This window comes from Drosophila persimilis, unplaced genomic scaffold (assembly GCF_003286085.1).
Source record: "Drosophila persimilis strain 14011-0111.01,24,50 unplaced genomic scaffold, DperRS2 tig00000191-arrow-pilon, whole genome shotgun sequence".
Classification (NCBI taxonomy): Eukaryota; Metazoa; Arthropoda; class Insecta; order Diptera; family Drosophilidae; genus Drosophila; species Drosophila persimilis.
The window spans coordinates 534747-550212 of NW_020825298.1; the positions used below are offsets into that span (position 1 = coordinate 534747).

The window sequence follows — 15466 nt, forward strand, 5'->3', positions numbered from 1 at the left end:
CAATCAATCAAACAATCAAACAGTCAATCAATCAATCAACCACTATATCACACTGACACAACTGTACTGAATCCACCATGCATACATACATACATACATACAGTGTCATCGATTAACAATCCATACATACGCATACAATCTATCCATCTATCTAGCCATCTGTTATGTCGGTTATGCATAGGCAGATCAAGCGCCCGCCGCAGCTCCACACTCTCTCTGAAAAGTATCTCAAGCACCCGAGCACTCACTCACTCAATCAGCCGCTGCGGCGCAAGCTCATTTCACACACAGATTTCATAATTACTCAAAGGCCACACTTCACACATCCACACACCACACACCACGAACCACACACACCACAAAACCAATACCACTTCTCGTTTCTTGTTTCTCGTTTCTCGTTTCTCCGTTTTTGTATCTGAATCTTGAATCACTTGTTCGTTTTTTACGTTTTCTCGCTCCCGCCCTCGATGGAGAGAGTGTTCTCCGGGCGGACTAACTTTTGTGTCGCCCAACTTTTTGTTTCCGCTTCCGTTGTCGTCCCATAATCAGCAATATTTGGTTTTCGATTTTCATTAAACTTATCCTCCTCTCTGCTCACTCTGTTCTCTGTTTCTCTCTTCTGTTCTGTTTTGTTTTGTTTTGTTTCATGAATGCGCTCCTCATCATCCTCCTCATCCTACTCCTCATCCACTTGTCTGTCTCTCTTCTGTTTTCTGTTGTGGCACAATTCAATTCGTATCTTGACCATTCTCTCAAAAGCCATTTCACGTGTCATTGTTTTTTTTCCAACCATTCGAAGCCATATCCCAAATAAAATACTGCGAAGAGAGAGCACATGGCTGTACATATATGTGTATATACTTGTGTATATACTTTTTGCATTTACATATAGGCGTATATGTGTGTGTGTATATTGTAATTGTATGTGAGGGTCCTCCATGAGTCCATGTGTCTCTCCACGAGTGTGTGTGCGTGCCAGGATTGCCCCGGGTCCGCGTCTCGAATTAGTTTGTCATTGACATCGAATGTCAATGGCCTTCCGCCTTCCGCCTTCCACCTTCCAGCCCCCCACCCCCTCTCGGAAACCCCATCCTCGGGGGCCTCGGGGAGAATTAAGTTTCGATTTAGTTGGGCATTAGATATGCCATTTATTCCAAGTATTCCATGTAGTGACTCTCGTTCCAATTACCGTTTACTCTGACTGCAAAATTATCCCCCTGCCCCCTGCCTCCTGCCCCTACCTACTGCCTCCACTAATTGGCGCCTCCTTGTGTTCTGCTACATGTAATTGCCACACACTATAATCAACATCAGCCCGAACAACTAACAACAACTTAGTTTAGTCATAGCGATAGTCATAGCACTAACTGGTAGCTGGTAACTGGTAGCTGGTGACTGCTCTAACTACTAAATGGTGGCCAGCATATAGCTGGTGGTAAACGCTTTCTGTTCTGCCTCTGTTACCCCTAGTTAATAATCTAGTAGCTGGCTAAAAATTTAAACAATCTCAACTTATTAGCATCGACAGCAGACGGCAGACAGCAGACGGCAGACAGCAGGGGAGTGCATGCAAATGAGTCCATTTCCTCGATACGAGTATAAGCGGATGAATCTGCCATATACATATGTGTATACGTCTATATGTAGAGTGCACTGTAGTATAGATACATCTATATCTGTGTATGTGTCCTGTGCCATGTGTCCTGTGTGTCGTGTACTGTATTTTATTTGCCCGGGATAGGACGGCTCACTCTGCACGCCAAAATTAATTGTAGAAATTATACGTTTACAGAGTTCAACATGGTAGCTTGCAGGATAACGGACGCTCGTAACATTGCAGCCAATGCAGCCAATAATCATCATCATTTGCATCACAATCGCAGTACGGGCTCAATTTCCTCTGGTCAAGTGCCTTTAAAAAAGTGAGTATCCCCCGCATCCATCGACCGAAGAGAGGAGTATTGCCCTCTATCTGAATCTCAATCTCAATCTAAATTGTTCCCTCCTGCAACTGTGTGCGTGTATCTGTATCTATTTGTATCTACACTCTCTCTGATTGGAATGCACCATTCCCAACGCTCCATCGCTCCATCGCTCTCTCTTATAGCAATACTGAACATTACCGTGATTATGAAAGCGTTTTTATAGTTCCAGGTCCATCCTGTCATAATCAAAATCGTAAGCAAACATTTCTCTAACTAAAAGTTCTCTCTTTTTGGTTCCACCTTCCGTTCATTCAATGTTTATTTCCCATTTTTGTTCAGAGTTTACCCTTAGTTGTGTATCTGCGTTTTGCATATTTTGTTCGTCTTTTACGAGTATCTGCATCTAACAATCTGACAATCTCTCTATCAATCCACGCCTTAGGTACAAACAAACCCGAATATCAAGTCTAACCGCCATACTGATTGCCATTCTCCACTGGATCTGGCCACCCGATCGCTGCACCAACTGCCACTCCATCTACAGCTCCCCCACGACCCTCGACGACTGCGACACAGGAACTGCCACTGGGAGGCGCTCTGTGAGCCGCATTCAGCGCAGCCTCGATGGCCGCTTTGTCTTGGATGTGGATGGATCCAAGATACAGGGCTACACGCTGGACAACAACAACATCGACGTAGTGGATGGAGCGCTCTTTGAGCGCCGCAACAGCAACGTCTCCCAGAAGTCCTCCAGCGACGATGGCGGCTTCCTCTCGCGGCGCAACTTCATCACAGCACGGGCCTCCTGGCGTCGTCCCCTCGTGGCATCCTCCAGCCAGCTGAGCCTGCAGTCGGCGGCGGACTCGGCGCGCGGCTTCCTCCAGGGCTTGGGCGGTCTGCTCAAGATCGGGGGCAAGCCACAGCACCAGCCAGCGCACTTTGAGGACGCCATCAGCGGTGCTCGCTACCAGAACGTGCTGCGGCCTACATACAACAGCAGTGGCAGCCACAATCTGTACGGGAATGCGGACAGGAGCCGACCGCTGCACATCAACACCATCAGTGGGGCCTTGGGCCTGGGCCAGCAGCAACACCTCCTCTCGCCGCACCACTACACCCCCTCTAGAATCTCGCGCATCTTCTCCAGCTCCCCGGCGATGAGCCACCTGCACCACCAGCAGCAGTTGCTGCTGAGCGGCGGCAGCAGCGGCTACCCGACGCACTTCAGCGACCTCAGCACCGTCTATCCGCCGAACTCCGCGGAGCGATCCCACAACAGCGGAGTGGGAGGAAATCTCAGCAGTCGCTATCGCTACTACTCGCAGGAGCTGCCTTCGTTGAGAACCATCCAGGAGGAGACCCGCCGCCAGCAGCAGCAGCAGCAACAGCAACAACAGCAACACCAGCAGCAGCAGCCACAGCATCCGCTGGAGGAGCACTTCGTGCCGCTGCAGCTCCCGTCGCCGCCGTCATGGAGGAGCTACTACCACGGACAGCTGCCGTATCACAGCTACAGGCCGCGCACGCGCTGGTATCCGCGTCACTACTCCCGCCTCTTCAGCCGCCAGCAGCACGAGCTGCTTTCGCCCCTCCCCGATCTGAATCTCTCCCTGCGCAACAGCGTGGGCGTGGGGGGGAATGCAGGACTGGAGGCCTCGCCCGAGTCCCGCAGCAGCTCGAGTGGCTTTGGCTCGAAGAACACCTCCAATCACCCGGGCAGTACCAGCGAGTGGCGGCTGCTGCCACCGTACCGTGCCCCACCCTCGCCGCCCAAGCACTTGGGGTACTTTGGGGCGGGAGGATTGGAGGGCAGCCAGCAGGCCCAGGGCCAGACGCCGCACTCCGCCTACTCGTCCTATCCGCGGACCAACACCCCGCCGTACACAATGGCCCACTGGCTGGAAATGATCTCAAGACTGAACGCGGCCACGGACAGCAACCTGCCTGCCCCCAAGGCACCGTGCCCCGTGGACGTCGGCAGCGTCGATGGCCACTACGAATTCGACCCCGCCACACCCACGCCAAGCGCCTCGACGCCCACGGGCATGGGAATGCTGCGCGAAGATCTCAACCATCTGCACATCGATACGCAATCGCATCCGCACTCGTTCCATCAACATCTGCATCATCACCACACCTTGGGGCCTCTGAGTGGCAGCCTGCTGCACGCCCACGCCCCCTCTGGATATAGCGGGGGTTCCGGGAATCGCAAGCTGCGCACCCTGCCCCTGCAACACCAGCTACCGGCGCGCTACGACAACGTGGAGGTGCGCCTGCAGGCGATGCGAGAAGAGTTCTACGCGTACCGCAAGCGACAGGCCATGCAGCAGGCGGGAGTGCCGCCCGAAATGGAGAGCGTTTGCTGAGTGACGGCCCCAGACTCCAGAGTCCAGACTCCAGTCCAGTCCAGTCAAGCATTTAATTAAGTCCCACATGGCATCAACACATCCCCACATGCACACACCCATGAAATGCGCCTCAATGACAATGCAACGGCAAGCACCGCAACTACGATGCATCCATCCCATCAGAGACAGACCCATCATATGCAAGTCGCAGGGGATACGGGAGACGGATGAGCAGCCGCAAGCAGCATGCCATTGCAATCAACATTCAACCGCATACGTAGATGATACATGATACATGATACATAGATGAACATCGGATCAGGCCACACATCTGTGCACGCGTACAGCCATGCCCTTGCCACACATGCCCCTCCCCCCCCACCCTCATCATAGAGATCCCTCAGATATGAACTTTAAAAGTTACCTACCCCCAAAGAGAACCCAAGCAATGAAACAATTAGTAGATTTTACGGGAAGACAGAGAGAGAGAGAGAGGGAGAGAGAGAAGCCAAGTGAATTCCACGCGAGATTTGTAAATACTTTGAGAAGGAGGAGGAGCAGGAAATGGAGATAGAGATAGGGATAGAGAGGGGGATGCAGATGCAGAGAGGAGCCGAAAGTTTAAGTATAATATTTAAAACCTATAGCAATTATAATCGATAAAAGATACAAGATAAAGAATTGATATTAAAAGAAAAATAACAAAGTAAAGAAGAACAAATTACAATTAAATATTATTATTTACAAGTGTATTAGATATTTGAATATTTAACGACACACACACACACACACACACACACTGATTGATATGTTAAACATTCAGAGAGAGAGAGAGAGAGAGTAAGAGGGAGAGGGAGAGCATTAAACATTAAACACTACCACAATCCCAACAAACCCCACAAGCGTAAGCCTAAATTATGTTACAATTAAAAAACAAAACACTAAAAGTACGAGTAAAATCAATACGGAATACGGAATATGCTAGCTGTTAAGCATTTAGTTGTTAAAATTATCGACTATCGATAGCTGAGCGACGACGAGAGACGATGATACGAAGTTAAAAATAAAAACAAAACAAAAACAAATGCTACAACGTATTTAAAAACCACATATAGAGAAATTGTTTCATAATTAAATTATTTAACGACAAAGAGAACCTACAGAAAAACCCTAACAAAGCAAAACAAAATGAATCGAAACGAAAGAAAAAACAGTTTAACGAACGAATTAAATGAAATATAACAGCTGCATATATGTTTACTGTTACTCACACACACACACAAACACACACGATAATTATCTCGAACAAGAATATTTATTAAACGCAAAACACAAAACGAAAACTAAGTAACAAAAACAAAAACCAATCGATTCTTTCCGGTACGATATAGTATATTCACAGTTTGACACACACGACACCCGACACACGACACACGACACACACACACACACACAGCCCAAGACTTGGTCAATTGCGACGCCACTCGACAGTTGAATAAGTTGGTAAGGTGAAAGATACAGATACAATATCTATATGTACAAGATACAAGATACAAGATAGAGAGGAGAGAAATGGGGCCTAGGGTCACAGTTGTGCATAGATCCCGAAGATACAGCTGCGTTTCTGTTTTTTTTTAGGTACTTGTTAATGATAAACGATAAACGATAAATGATAAACGATCAAATTGTACGGAATGATGGTTTGACACAACTTGACGCCAAAACACTGCCAGAGCGAGAGAAGCGTATAGAAGATGTGTGTGTGTATAACGTATGTAAATTACAAAGAAGAATAACAAAAAATACTATAATAATAATAATAATACTATCCATAAAGGTAATACGAATAACGATAACGATAAAGATTTGAAGGGGGAAGGGTTCGATAGAGAGAGAGAAAGAAAAGCAAATCAACTACGAATCAGCCAAGAAGAACTACTCGAATGATCTCAAGAATTTCTATATATGTATATTGTATGTACGAGCATATATTCCCCGTTTTGTTTCCGGACTTCACTTCCCCGACCTTCTGACCTTTCCCCAGATATCCCAGAGTAAAAGTATTGTATTTGCATTAAAGGTTAGGATTACAAAAAGCAAAGGCTGGGATGATTGAAGCGATAGCAAGGGATTGGATGGGATGGGACGGAATCAAGAATGTTGCATAGTCGATGCCTACTTATGTACTTTGTAAATGTTGAGGGTATTCAAGTAATTAAGTTGGTTTTTTTGTATTGCATATAGACAGACACCCACACCCACACCCACACCCACACACACACACAACTGAGAAAACACACACAGAAACACACACACTTAAAGGTTTAACTAGAAATGAAAATAAATAATTTAATTAATTGACGCATTAACGAAACGAAAGCACAAGCGGAATGAAATGGAATGGAAAGCAAGGAAAAGCCAAGTGCGAATCGAGAGTAATTACAGAGAATGGCAGAATAAATTGAATTTTAATTGATTGAAAGAGAAGGAGAAGACGATAGAGGGAATAGAAGGACCGATGAAGGACTTTAAGGCATATACACATGATATATGATATATGATTATGTACATGCTCTCTCTATATATTTATGGATATAGATACTGGATTACTGGATAACTGGATTATGGGATTACCGGATTTAACGGCATGTACATTAAGTAAAGGGAATACCGATTAAAACAAAACTAAGTTAAGTAAATCTAACGCTTTAGTCGTCTGCCACTTTGATTTTTGGACAAGGTGCGACAGACCGTCAGTCTTTAACGTTCACTTTTCGAATCGACTTTCGATGGAAATGAAAGAAGAACACAAATAGGAACACAACTAGGAACTATCAAAACGAAAACAAATGAGATACTTTTGCACTTCCTACTTCTACTTCTACTTCTGTTTCTACTTCGAGACAGCAACATTTCCCTCCCCCTCCCGCCCACACACGAGACCATCTTTCACGTTCGCTTCACGATTCCTCCGAACACCTTTCACTTTCCCCTATTTCCCTATTTCCGCATTGCATTTCCCCCACACTGATTGCAATTTCCAATTCAGCATATATATAAATCGTACAAGGATAAATCAGTTTAGAACGAAATATATTGTAATTAACACGACACACGACACATACACACACACACGACACACACACACACACACACCCGATACACACGACACACACAATTATAATGAGAAATTAGCAAAATGAACAAAATTTTTAAACAAATAAAACTTACAAAAACGAAAGCAAAAGCAAAAAAAACAAACAAAAACCAAAAACAAACAAAAAACGAATAAAAATAAAAAACTTGAAATTGATCAAATAAAACGAAGAAAATGGGATTCTTTCTTTCATTCATTTAGCTCTGAATCGGAATCGGGATCCGAATCCGCAAGGGAAGCCACGGGAAGCCATTAATTGAAAAATGGCTATTTTCTCACATCCACAAAAATATCACTCATACGCCTGCGCGGCCACTGTGAAGGCGATGGCCGCCTGATCTCGGGGCAATTAAACTAATGAAATTTACCAGAAAATGCTATAAAAATAGCTTAATTTTCAGCACGAGAATGCAATCGAATAGGTGACACCCTGCAGTGAGCAGGCTAGAAATTATGGAAGTTTCTTGAAGTGATTCCAATGGAGAATCGACTCGATCATTGACAGAGGGTATCCCCTTTCATGGACTCCAAATAAATGATTTCTGCAACACTTTGGCGATCGCCTAATTATTTAAGTGGATAAACGTCTGCGAAAACGAATTGTGGGGGAGACAGAGGAGACCCCATGCTCGTATTCGTAAGCATTGTACAGATGGATGGATGGATAGATGGATGAATGGATGGACGGCGGCGTGGGCGTGTGTCAAATGTCAAATTTTCAAAAGAAGGGGAGAGTCTTGCTTTGACAAGCCAGATAGAGGGAAAGAGAGAGAGAGAGAGAGAGAGAGACAGATCAGAAGCATAGAAATCATCATCATTCCCGTCAGAGACAGCAGAGTCAGATACAAAGCTCTGACTGAGCCCCAGTTTGCGATCTCGTTCTGCAGTCTGATCGCATTTCATTTTTCAGTAGCGCTTCTCCAGTCGTTCTGTGCAGTACGCGACCCTCAAAAACAGTCCGCAGATAGAAGAGACACTCGCGGTCGATTCGGTGGAGGGAATTGCGCACAATACAATAGATATTCTCTGGTGCGGATAGAAATACGAGATACGAGATATGCTATAGAAGTCCGTGCAAAGAAAAGAAGAGCAGACGCGACGACAATTGACCTGATTTCGGGGCATAGATTTTAATTTGATTTTCACTCTTTGTTTTTGCTGCCACTGCCACAACGCGGAAATATTATGCAATGAATATTACGAGTGAATGAGTGTTCGTGCGTTCGTGTGTGCGTGTGTGCGTGTGCGTGCGTGTGTGTGTGAGTGAGTGTTCGTGCAACTGCCCCAAGTGCAATCCCCCGACACGAGGCACGACAGACACCAGACAGACGGAGAAATGCCATCGTCAGGCACAAGAAGAACTTTGGAAGCCGCGTGCGGTTCGCTGATCGTCGCTTGGCTGGCATTCTTAATGAGTGTATCCTGTACGGGGGGCGCCCGCGATCACCGCCGACAGACGAACCTGGAGGCCAAAGTGGGCTCCCACGTGGTTTTCAGCTGCTACATCGATTTCCCATTCGACTCCCCCATTCCGTATGTTGTGCACTGGAGCAAGGATGTAAGTCACTTGCCCTTCCAGCAGTCATCCATTCGCTCATTCGCTCATTCGTTCACTCACTCACTCACTCACTTATTCATGGCTCACGCCAACGCGCACGCAATTCTTAAATGAAATTGTCCAAATTATTAATTTATCGGACACGTAGGTGGCCTGGACTGACTGGCCTCTACTGGCCCGAACGACTGACATTCCAGCAGACTGACCGACGAATGACCAGCTCGTGTGGGTGGCTGGGTGGTTGGCACGCAGGGGGCAGCATACATATGTAAGCTTGGTTAGCCTTAATTGCGTCTGCTGCTGCTGGGTGCTGGGATGCTGGGATGCTGCATGCAGCCGCCGACTCTGGTCCGGGGCACAGCGTGAAACGAGACTCTCACATTCATTAAAAGGGCTACGCGACCCCGGACTTTATGGCCGTCGCACTGGGAGAAACGCGGAAGCGCCAGCCAGAAGAAAGGGAAGAAAATATTTGGGTGGGTCAGGGGGCTTTCTGCCAGTGAAGCAGCAGCAGCAGCAGCGGCAGCAGCAGCGATTGCATCACGTTAAATGCACACACAGAAGGGCGGCGAGGGAGGGTGGCAGGGTGACCCGACCCCTGGCTACTAATTAAAGCGCAACCACATGCAGTCGATCGAGGCTGCATCCTGGCGTCCTGGCATCCTGGCATCCTGGCTCCTGTCCTATGTCCTTCCTTCCTTCCTTCCTGCCATCCGCTGCGCGGCATTTAAATTTAATTTGAAGCGAAAAACTGATTTCAGTATCACAAACACTTTAAATTACCAACATCATGGGAGAAAACAAAGCTGAAAATAAAAGAAGAAAAGCAGGGAGAGTGTCAGAGTGGCAGAGTGGCAGAGTGTCAGAGTGAAGTGTGACATCAAAGACACACGGGCCACAGAGGGGGGCAGAGACAGAGTGGGGGACGCAGATCCAGCGGCAGAGTTGAAATCAATTTCAATTGGATTCAATCGAATTGAATGGCTGGCATTTTGTTGACAACTGTGAGTAATGCAATTTAATTCAATTGCAAATTCATTGCAGCAAACGCAAGGCTCGCAGCCAGCCGACCAGCCAGACAGCCAGACAGTCCGTCATTCAGTCAGTCAATCAGTCAATCAGCCAATCCGTCAGTTAAATATTCGCGCGTTTGTATTTAAATCAAAGTGAATTACAATTCATCGCCCACGCTCGTCATCGCACCCCCAATACCCAATGCCCAATACCCAGTCTCCACCCACCCTTAAGCGAGGGGCACAGGCGTAGGCGCGGTCGTGGGGCTGCCCAGCTTATGTTTTTAACTATTTAGCCGCTTGCTTAATTTGCCATTCTCTCTCTCTCTCTCCCTCCCTCTCTCTCTCTCTCTCTCTCTCTGTGTGTCTCTGTGTTTTTGCTGGGGCCCTCGCATTGTATTATTGCAGAAAATTCCACTCGGTCAGCGGGTCATGATGTCATTTTGATAGATTCACTTTAATTGCGCTTCAAATTCTGTGTATCTACTCGTATAGTTTCTGTATCTCAGCGGAAGGAAAATAAGCTCGTATTTCGGCGGCTAAGTAATTAAAAAAAAATCGTAGACAAGGTCAAAGTCCATCCAGTAATAATATGCATAATCCATGAGGATTGTCTACGAGAGAGCTCTTTCCCGCTGTTCCGCTGTACCGCTGTCCCGTCGAGAGAAAGAGATAGCGAGAGAGCGAGACTTTCACGGCCGTCGCGAGGCCGTTTTGCACAATTTTCGCGCACGTTGTCCACAAAAAAATTACCGGATAAATCAAGTTACGTTTGTAATTTGTTGGATAATGCTGATAAATGTGGTGTGTCTGTGGCAGACACACCACACAGTTGGGTGTACATAATCGGATGGTATTAGGCATGGGATGGGATTGCCTGCGCTGTGGAATGGTGGGGGTGGGGTGGGCTCTCTTGAGTGCATCGCATAATGCATCGCAAGGCAAGGCGGCATCGCACGTTCTCACAGTCTGGATGTATAGATTGTGATTGGTCGGTGTGTGACATTGACGCCCACTTCGGTCACAGCAACAGAACCAGCCAGCAGCCACCAGCCAGCAGCCAGCAGCCACCAGCGACTGGGCTCTGATGTTTGCGTCTTGATGACTATTTCCCGATCTCAATTAAGGCACAAAGCGAATGTCAATAGATCAACTAACACCACTGGCAGTCATAAGTCTCAAGCGGTGGGGCACACAATTAAACGTATTCCATTGCATCGGCATCAGCTGCAGCAGCAGCAGGAGCAGCAGCAGCAGCAGCTTGGCACTGCCACTTTTGCGGTCACCGGCTATCAATAACCGAGCGAACTAAATCCGTAGCATGCGGTTTTTCCTAGTGCCCCACTGTTCAATGGGGTGCGTTGGTGTGTGCCACCCACTAAAACCCACCAGTCCACCGACGGATAAAAAGTCAAGTGCACAAACAAAAACAAAACGAGCATAAAAATGCCTGCGTTTGTTTAATGCCAAAGCAATTAGAGAGGATGCAACCGCAGCCGCGATGCCGATGCCGATGGCGATGGCGCTGCTGATGCCGCTGCCGATTCAATTGCATTTAAATAATTTAAGTTTAACGCGTGTTGCCGCAGCTTTTTGCTGTGCCTCCATGGCTCCGTGCACATGATGCAACACAAACAAAACAGACGACACTGTTTACTCTCCGGCGATTATTAATATGGTTTTTTGTTTCTTTCTGTTGGTTTTTTGCCTATGCAGCAGATATAATTTGCCAGGCCATATATTTAATAAATATTGACAAATATATTCAGCATTAATTAAAACAGAAATAATTTAATGTGTGCTTCAGCCGCCACCGAGCTGAATTATTGCGACAATCTATTGCCTGCCTCAGATGGTGCTGCACCTCCTCTGGGCCTCAGATGCTGCTGCAGCCATCCCCGTTTTGGGGCACGGTCTACAGGGTACTGTTCCCCGTCGGCTTCCATCTTTCAACGGGCGGTGGCTGGTGGCATTGGTGGCACTTCAAGTGCGCCGCGTGCGCCACGTGAGTCCATTTAAATTTGTCAACAAAGTAGCGGCAGGGCAGCCCCTGCTCCTCCCCCAATGCTCCTCTTTGGTTATTGTTACTCTTGGGGCATGAGTAAGCGGGGGCCTTGGCCACCGCTGTGCCACGTCACATCAGGGCCACACAGCTGCAGCGGCAGTGGCACTGGCAGGGGCAGGGGCAGGGGCAGGGGCAGAGAGAGAGGAGGCGATGTCACAGGCTCAGCGGGAGTATGCGAAAATTATAATGGAGCGTACAGAGAGAAAGACACACCGACATTCGCACAGCCAAGGCTCTGGCAAAGGCTGTGTATCTGCGTGTCTGACAAATGGATTTACTGCATTTGCCTTGTGGATAGAAGATAGAAGATAGGTGACCCTCGCAATCATAATCATAATCACAGATAAAGATACAGATACCTCCACCTCCATTAATGCCATTCGAATGCCTTTTTCCAGAACAAGAAAATCTTCACGTGGTTCGAGAAGGAGACCTCCACGAACGAGCTCTTCAATGGGCGCCTGCATCTCGTCGAAGAGCATCCGGAGTATGGCAGGGCCTCCGTGAACCTCACGGCCATACGGGAGTCGGACCAGGGCTGGTACCACTGCCAGGTGATCTTCCCCAATCGATCGCCCAGCATCCGCAACAATGGCACCCGCTACCACTTGGCGGTGCAGGGCGGCTCCCTCATCCGCATTCCACCCGTGAATCAGACCATCCAGGAGGGGCAGACCGCCTTCTTCCACTGCGTCATGAAGTACCCGGACAACTCGCAGGCGGCTTGGTACAAGGATGGCGTGCTGCTCCAGGAGGTGCAGGATCTGGTGAGGCGCTCCTTCATGGGCCCCGACGGCAGCCTCAGCATCGATCCCACGATGATGAGCGATCTGGGGGAGTACGAGTGCAAGGTGCGCAACAACGAGGGCGAACTGCAGACGGCCAAGGCCTTTCTCAATATTCAATGTGAGTAGATGCCGAGGAAGAGGCTCGACATCAAGACACTCGGGGTACAAAAATCATGCAATCCATGTAATTGGCAAATTCTTCCCCTTTGGTATCCGAAACAGATAAGGCCAAGGTGATTTATGCCCCGCCCGAGGTCTATCTGCCGTACGGCCAGCCGGCCGTACTCGACTGCCACTTCAGGGCTAATCCGCCGCTGAAGAACCTGCGCTGGGAGAAGGATGGGCTCCTGTTCGACTCGTACAATGTGCCCGGCGTGTTCTACAAGATGAATGGCAGCCTCTTCTTCGCCAAGGTGGACGAGAACCATGCGGGCAGCTACACGTGCACACCCTATAACGACCTCGGCACGGACGGGCCCTCGCCCATCATTAGTGTAATTGTGCTGCGGCCGCCCATTTTCAGCGTCACCCCCAAGGCCATTTACATACAGAAGCTGGGCGAGGCGGCCGACCTGCCCTGCGAAGCCATCGACCGGGACGGAAACAATCGGCCCTCCATTGTCTGGAGTCGGGTGAGTGGAGAGGGAGAGCTCCGGCAGTGTCCACTGTTTCCATTTCCACGACCAGAAATGGTATAGAACGGAACACTGGAACACTGTACAGTGGAGTCTGGCTGCAGTTTTGGTTGATTGCATTTTTAATTATGCATGGATCTACCTCTACCTCTACCTCTACCTGTACATGACTCTCTCTCTCTCTCTCTCTCTTTGTGGGTTTTTGCCATGCAGAAAGACGGGCAGCCGTTGCCGCCGGATCGCCACAGCCTAAGCGGCGGGAATCTCACAATCACGAGTTTAATCGAATCGGACCGTGGCATGTACGAGTGCGCGGCGACCAATGAAGCGGCAACCATAACGACGGAGGCCGAATTAATGATTGAGAACATTGCCCCCCGGCCGCCGTACAACCTCACGGCCAACAGCACGGAGACCTGCATCACCATACGCTGGCAGCCAGGTGAGAGATTACAGCACTCGATACTGGTAATGTGGCAGAAGGGGTCTAATGGATGCAGTTGCAGGCTACCTGCGGCCCAACCTCGAGTACACGGTGTGGTATCGTCTGACGGAGGCTCCCGAGTGGCGGACGATGCGCGTGCTGGACAAGAACGTGATGGAGGCGACCATCCAGCACCTGGTGCCGGGCAAGGAGTACGAGTTCATGGTTCTCAGCCAGGACAAATACGGTGACGGGATGTTCAGCAAGCAGTTCCGCTTCCAGACCCAGCGTGAGTCCATCCCGGCTTCCTCCCGAGGGATAGCTATGCCATAATGCCGTTGCCTTCTCTTGCAGCGTCTCCTATTCGAGCGGAGGATTTTGATGACCAGCAGCTGGAGAACGAGCTGGGACAGCTGCCGACCTTTAGCGGGGGATTGGGAGCACCGACGAACCTCAGCGCCATCAGCAACCAGCAGGGCTGGCTGCTCCACTGGGAGCACCCGACTCAGGGACTCGATGGCCTGCGGCTGTACACGGTGCGGTGGTGGAAGGAGCCGGAGCACTATCTCATCGGCCAGGCGGAGACCTTCGACAACTTCTACCAGCTGCGGCACCTGAAGGAGGACACTACCTTCAAGGTGCAGGTGGTGGCTGTGGGCGCCAGCAGCCAGCAGCAGGTCCCCAGCCCCGAGCTGCTCATCGATGTGCCATCGCAGCGGAAGGTGCGGGCCCTGATCATCGGATCGTCCGTCGGCATTCTCTTTCTACTCTGCGCCCTGTGCGCTTTTTTATACGTGAAAAGGAGCTGCCTGCGGCACCTGTTTGCCCGGGACAGCGAGGGAGCAGCCGCCTGCGATGAGGACACTGCCGAGAGCGGGGACTGCGACAGCGACGAGCAGGACAGCGTCAAGATCCGCCAGGCCTCCTGAATGCTACAGATCCGCTGGCGCTTCGATGCGATTGCCAGCGAGGGTTCCTCCCAGTGATGTTCCGTGAGCGCCGTGCTCCGTTTCGTATTCCGATTGCCAGTTGCCAGTTGACGTTGACGTTGCCGTTGCCCCAATAATGCATTACCCCATAAAATACTGACTTTTTAATTTATGTCTAGCTGCTATCTGTACTATAAATTCTACTAATTGTAAATGCGGTTCGAATCTGAGCCGAAATTCGAAATAAAATAAATAAATCAACAAAAAGAATCAACATTTCAAAAAGCCCGCCCGATGGGTAGCACTTTTCAAGCGCTATCTATCCCTCTCTGGCGCGTGCAAGCAGGACAGCAGTATGCACGCATGAAAGCTCATTCCGGTTGAAAGAGCTTTCGCCGTTCAAATGTTGGCGGGAAAACATGTTGCTCTCGAGCTGGGACGAGCTTTCAGCGTTAAAAGGTTTGAACGTTATGTTACGGTTGGCTGCATTCAAAATTCAAACGACCCTACGAGGTCCGCCGAGGACAGCTGTCCTCCCACTCCATCGCTCCATCACTCCATCGCTCCATCGAACACGCAATCGGCAGAGCTTGTGCGTCACATCGTTTAATGGGCAATTGA

At 49.0% G+C, this 15466-nt stretch overlaps 2 protein-coding genes across 7 annotated transcripts in view; both read left to right on the plus strand.

Moving 5' to 3' along the window:
* Window positions 1-5475, plus strand: part of LOC6595613 (protein turtle) — a 42570-nt gene extending 37095 nt beyond the window's left edge. For 2 of the 5 annotated variants that reach the window (XM_026988164.1, XM_026988163.1), the window contains 2 exons: window positions 1796-1925; window positions 2371-5475. In XM_026988164.1, the coding sequence (XP_026843965.1) occupies window positions 1796-1925; window positions 2371-4294 (2054 nt within the window). In that variant the 3' untranslated portion in view covers window positions 4295-5475. Of the gene's footprint in view, window positions 1-1778; window positions 1926-2110; window positions 2182-2370 lie in introns of those variants that run through there. The other 3 variants (XM_026988166.1, XM_026988167.1, XM_026988165.1) reach the window with 2 other exon arrangements.
* A 2883-nt stretch (window positions 5476-8358) lies between these two features.
* LOC6595611 (protein borderless) lies at window positions 8359-15119 on the plus strand. Of its 2 annotated transcripts, none has more exons than XM_026988783.1 (6): window positions 8359-8991; window positions 12468-12975; window positions 13080-13489; window positions 13706-13934; window positions 13993-14205; window positions 14271-15119. In XM_026988783.1, the coding sequence occupies exons 1-6, from the start codon at window positions 8770-8772 to the stop codon at window positions 14843-14845; spliced, it is 2157 nt and encodes a 718-aa protein (XP_026844584.1). In that variant the 5' UTR covers window positions 8359-8769; the 3' UTR covers window positions 14846-15119. The 2 variants fall into 2 exon arrangements, with proteins under 2 accessions (XP_026844584.1, XP_002020930.2); XM_002020894.2 differs by having other exon boundaries at window positions 13999-14205.
* Window positions 15120-15466: the final 347 nt, after the last annotated feature.

Bases quoted from the DNA above. Each gene is read 5' to 3' on its own strand.
- LOC6595611 (XM_026988783.1), top strand. From the start codon at position 8,770: ATGCCATCGTCAGGCACAAGAAGAACTTTGGAAGCCGCGTGCGGTTCG. The intron at 8,992-12,467 runs GTAAGTCACTTG...GCCTTTTTCCAG, and splicing joins TTGTGCACTGGAGCAAGGAT to AACAAGAAAATCTTCACGTG. The intron at 12,976-13,079 runs GTGAGTAGATGC...TATCCGAAACAG, and splicing joins GGCCTTTCTCAATATTCAAT to ATAAGGCCAAGGTGATTTAT.